General features: G+C 51.7%; 1 protein-coding gene across 1 annotated transcript; it reads right to left on the bottom strand.

Moving 5' to 3' along the window:
• Window positions 1–5: 5 nt before the first annotated feature.
• On the bottom strand, window positions 6–1,526 carry LOC114616407 (zinc finger X-linked protein ZXDB-like; the record flags this gene model as incomplete). The annotated part of the gene is made up of 1 exon (XM_028761873.1): window positions 6–1,526. A coding segment is annotated over exon 1 (1,521 nt), but the record flags the coding sequence as incomplete, so codon positions are not given.
• Window positions 1,527–5,672: the final 4,146 nt, after the last annotated feature.

Genomic DNA, 5,672 nt, shown 5'->3' with positions numbered 1-5,672 from the left:
CGCAGGTGGATCTTGAGCCTGCAAGCCTTGTCATACTGCTTGCTGCAGCCAGGGAAAGAGCAGGCAAAGAGTTCCTGTTCCCTGAAATGGGCGCGGTTATGAGAAAACAGGGCACTCACAGTAATGAACGTCTTCTTGCAGCCAGAAAACGCACACTGGTAAGGCCTCTCGGGCTCGAAGTGGCTGCGCTGGTGGGTGCTGAGCTTGGCCTGCGTGGGGAAGCTCTCCTCACACACCTCGCATTTGAAGGAGTTCTCCTGCTCGTGCCCCTTCATGTGCGCCTTGAGGTTGTACACGGTGGTGAAGCTCTTGCCACAGCCCTCCACGGGGCAGCCAAAGGGCCGCAGTTTGTCGTGCGACTGCAGGTGTCTCTTGAGCTTGTAAGACGTGGTGAAGGTCCAGCCGCAGCCGCTCAGGGGGCACTTGAAGGGCCGCTGGCCCTGGCTGCTGCTGTGCGTCAGCAGGTGCACCTTCAGCTGGTGCTTCTTGGCGAAGGTCTGTCCGCACTGCGCCTCCGGGCACAGGTACAGCACCACGCCCGAGCCCGGGACCAGAGGCCCGCGGGGGCTCTGGGCGGCGGCCGGGGCCTCGGCCTCCTCCTCCGGAGGCGCCGGGCCGGCCGCCGGTTCCGCCGGCTCCGCCAGCAGGAGGTCCGGTGGCAGCTCCGGGCAGTCGCCCAGCTGCGCCCCGGCGGCGGCGGCGGTGGCGGCGGCGGGCGGAAAGCCGGCAGCCTGCGGGGCGATCAGTGCCCCCGGCTGCGGCTGTGGCTGCGGGAACGGCGCGACCCCCGGCTCCCAGGCGGGCAGCGGGGGCGTGGTCAGGGTGAGGACGCCGTTCTCAAAGCGCAGCAGCAAGTCCTGGTTGTGGATAGTGATGGTGCCCGCGAAGGCCGCCGCCGCCGCCGGGCCTGGGCCGGCCGCGGGAAGGGGGGACGCGGCCGGGACCGCCGACAGGCAGCGGGGGCCCGGCTCGGGCCGGCCCGCCGGGTTCACGCCGCCGCTCTGGCGCCGCTCGGGCCCCGGGCCTGCCTTGGCCTCCTCCCTCCACACAGGCCCTCCGGCCTGCTCCGTGCCCACTGTTTCTACATCGCCACCCACCGGGTCAAGCAGCAACAGGAAGAAGTCGTCGCTGCCGCCGCCGCCGCCGCCTCCGCCGCCGCCGCCGCTGCCACCTCCTCCTACTCCTCCTCCGCCGCCGCCGCCTCTGCCGCCGCCGCCTCTGCTGCCGCCGCCTCTGCCGCCGCCACCAGCACCCCCGCCGCCGCCGCTCCGGTGATCCGGCCTCGGCGCCAACCGGTTCAGGCTCGGGCCCAGGCCCCGTGAGGCCCTCTGGGCCTCGGCGCTCCGCGGCCCCGGCCCGCCATCTTGGGCCCCCCGGAGCAGTAGGAGGCGGCGCGTGGGGGCCTGACAAGCCAGAGAATCCGGGGCTCGGTGGACCCCGCCGCCACCCGCCGGGCAGCAGCCGGCGCCGCCGCCGCCGCCGCCCTGTGGTGTCCCGCGAGCCGGGAGCAGCCTCGGGATTTCCATCTCGGCGTCGGTGAGGCTCGGCTGGAACCAGAGCCGAGGCGGAGGCGCGACCCCGCCCCCTGCCGCGGGCCCGAACACGTTCCTGAAAGGAAAAAAAAGTGCAATGCGCAGAAACTGGCCCTATCAGATATTAAAACGTATTTAACGCCACAGTGATTTAAATATTCTGGTACCGTGTCTCTGGAACACAAGACACAGCCCAGAGGCAGAGTCTGAGGCGAGTAAATAACTTCCACAGAGTGTGTTACAAAGTAATCAAGGTCTTCCCAAGTCAAGGGAGAATGACAGTTCATCCAGAACGCTGCTGAGGCACCTAGCCACCTAGCCAATGAAAACAACTCGAATCCCTACCTCACCCTGTGTATCAAACAAACCTATCGCGGCCTCTCCCTGAGCTGGGCTTGTTCCCTGGCACTTTGCAGTGTGTTGCGAATTGTTTACTGCTGGGTGGAAACTTTGGACACGATAAACTTACGTTTCCCCGCATTAAATACACTGCCTTGACGCGACCGTTTCTGGTGGAGAAGCCTGCTACACACACACACACACACACACACACACACACACACACACACACAAGAGAGAGAGAGAGAGAGAGAGAGAGAGAGAGAGAAGAGAAGAGAGAGAGAGAGAGAGAGAGAGAGAGAGAGAGAGACTGAGAGAGAGAGAGAGAGACTGAGAGAGAGACTGAGAGAGAGCGAGAGAACGAACGCATGCGAGCTCTAAGGAACTTCCAATACTCAGATTTGGTTACCATGAGCCGGGTAAAGGTCTTTCACATGGTTAGGATTTGGACCTCCTGGTGCAGGAGACAAAATAAGAAATGGGGCCAAAGCAGATTGGCACCCTTTTGGCCTACAGGTGTAAAACCTGGCAACTGAAGCAGTTGATAATGAAATCAGGAAAATCTAGCCTGCTTCTCATTGCTCCCTGCGCAGTGTGTAGGACACATATCCCTAAGTAATACAGTTTATACGGAGCTATGCAGTTGAAACCATACTGCAAGTTCCTTAATGTGGCTTCCTTCTTCCAGGATGTATTATGTAGAGACCCATCCAAGTTGCTTACTATGGGCTATAGAGCACAAATCTTCGCCATTGTTGACTAGCATTCAGGCATAAGTATATAGAATAGTAAGGAAATCATGCCATTCTACAGTAAATGGGCAGTGGAGTTCTTTTGTTTGCTTTTTTGTTTATTTTTTCGGTGGTGGAGGTGGTGATGATTGTGGAGGGTTTTCTGAGGGGGTGGCATTTTTTGCCTTTATTTTGCTAGGATATCGTGAACACTTTTGTATCTTAGTCGTGGAAGACACATGTAAAGGCCTGTGTGGGGCACATCTCCAATAAGAGAATCTCTGGTCAATGTGTGACTTACACATATCTCCAGCTTTACAAAACAATGACAACTTTGCTTATTATACTTTGTAGTGTGCTGTTGTCTGAGACACGATGTCACTATGTAGCTCAGGCTGGCCCATCTTGTCTCTGTGCCATCTTCTTCTTTTTTTTTTCTTTCATACATACATACATATATATATATATATATATATATATATATATATATATATAATATTTTTTTAAATTGTAATTTATACTCACTCACACAGGGGTTATAAACACAAAAAGGCAGGACGTGGGGAAGGAGATGACACCAGAGCATGGGTGTTCAGGGGGAATACAGATATCTTTCAGAACCTGGTATCAGCTGGGTGAAGGTTCAGGGGACAAGTCACTATGACTCTGCCTGTGACTCACTTGTCCTTATCTAAGTTGGTATTATCCACCAAGGCTACCTATTTACAAGGTCTATGACTACTCAGGCTGGTAAATTGTCACAAAAACTGCCTGTTTACAATAGCTTATAGCCATCTGTTTCGGTGTTTTTCCACAGAGACCCAAGACTTGGTGTTAGTATACATGTATGGCAGGCCTATTGCTGATTTTAGGCCTATGGCTGATTTTAGGCCATCAGTGTTTAAGCAGGGCTGCCCCTGACATCTCCTCCCTTCTCTAAGTATAGAAGGGCTGTGGCAAATCTAATCTTGCAAAGGCGGGGATAGAGGCCTGACCTCCAGTACTTGAAGGGGACCTTGTAATGCTGTGCCATCTTCAATTGCACCTGCAACACAGAACCCTGTTGCCTCATGTACAATAAACGTCAGAATATTTCTTTTCTTCTCTATCTGCAGGTAGTCCACACTCAGGGTACTCTTGCTACGGTCTCATGCTTATGAATCTTTTGGCTTTTCTCTTCCGTACAAGGCATGGTACAAATTGGACTCCTTTAAGCAGCTTAGGGTCCATTTCCCAGTTTGTGGTTGCTGATTTAACTAGTTGTAAATATATATGCAACTGCCTATATGTGCACACTATAGGTCCCTATAGCCTGGCCTTGTTGCCTGAACTTGAACTTGCTGTGTAGTGTATTGTGTGAACAGGAAAAGATCTTGGTAATTGTACAGTCAGATAAAAGTTCCTCGTGCATGGGTCTTTCATTTTAAAAGAAACCTGTACTAAGAAATAGTTTGTGGACTAAAAGCAGGATTCAGAGAGAAAATAGAGATCTTGAGGAAGGCTGGGCGGGTGATTGTTGGCACCTGTGACCTGAAACCAGAAAGGAGACTACTGGGGAGACAGGATGTAAGGCTGGATGGAGGTTGAGGGGCAGTAAAGCATTAGGCCCAAAATGATAACAGGAACCACAGAAGCAAGTTATGCATGACAACTCCATCATTGAATCTAAGGCCAAGCTGATTGGTTAACTTAAAAGGTAAACACAAACAAAAATATAGAAACAGTTTCTGGGGCCTGAGACAATAGTTCTGTGGTATCCCACTTGCTAAGCACCCACACTCCCATGGGGTTGATCCTTAGGAGAAGAAGACAGAATGGAGGACTGAGGGAAGAAGGAAATGCACACAATGTAGTCTCTGCACCGTCTTCTAAGATCTACATGCCTTTGTCCTCTCACATCCAGGTCTTCATTTACATTACGTTGTGTAAGATATCAAGTAAGGTTCTCTTCAGAAGCTTATATACTTCCTTCAGCAAACATCATGTGTGACTGTCCAGTCTTTTCCACTTGGCTGATTCCAGTACCTTTGCATGGGTGGGCTGGTGGTTTCTATGCTCTCTGTTACATACCATGATATTTTAGCTATCTTTTTGAACTAGGGCACCTCTAATACAGGTTAAAGCCCTCACTGTCATAATTGCCACACAAAAGTAGTGTCAAGCACAGTACTTGATAATGGTGACAACCATGATATCAAAGGCTCTTGGCTATTTTGGGCTCATTTCAATCCTCGTTTAAGCCAGCAGTTCATCCTAAGATGGTATGAAAAAAAACACCATAGTTTGTGATTCTCATTAGGAGTTTTAAATTTAATTTCATTGTTTTATTTATTCACTTTACACCCTCTCACTGTCCTCCACAAAAATCCTTCCCAAAGATTCCTGCCCCTTCTCCTTGTGGGGGTGGGGTCCCCACTACTTATCCCTCCCCACCCACCCAGACTTCAAGTCTCTGTGAAGCTAGGCACTTCCTCTGCTGCTGAAGCCAGACACCGAAGCACAGCGAGTAGAACATATACCATGTACAGGCAATAGCTTTCGGGGTACCCTCTGCTCCAGTTGTTCAGGACGCTCATGAAAGCCATGGTGCACATCTGCTACATATGTGCGAGGAGGCCTAGGCCCAGTTAGTATGTTCTTTGGTTGGTGGTTCAGAGTCTGAGAGCTCCAAGGGTCCAGGTTAGCTGACTCTGTTGGTTTTCCTGGAGTCCATGATGGTGTGATAATAGTCCCTTTCAGGATGGAAGGATTGGTTTATCCTCAATTCCTGAGTCTCCTCTTAATAAGATCCCTTGCATTTAAGAGTAGCGTTGTATATAAAACTCTAAAACATGTTTAAAGATGGAGCCTATAATTAACTTTTGAAAATCTCTTACATATATACAATGTATCTTGAAAATATCCACCCTCAATGCTTCCTGCCACTCCCCTGGGATCCCATCCCACAGGCACATATCATATATCTCCAACCACCTGCATGTCCTCTTCTGGGTTTCTTTAAAATGTAGAACTAGAACTGTTAGTATTGCCCATATGCACTTGGGTGTGCAACCAGCTACGTGAACCTGGG

Source organism: Grammomys surdaster, unplaced genomic scaffold (assembly GCF_004785775.1).
Source record: "Grammomys surdaster isolate TR1022 unplaced genomic scaffold, NIH_TR_1.0 319619, whole genome shotgun sequence".
NCBI lineage: Eukaryota > Metazoa > Chordata > Mammalia > Rodentia > Muridae > Grammomys > Grammomys surdaster.
Note: the sequence above shows the minus strand (reverse complement) of the source record. Positions and strands in the feature narration are given on the sequence as shown.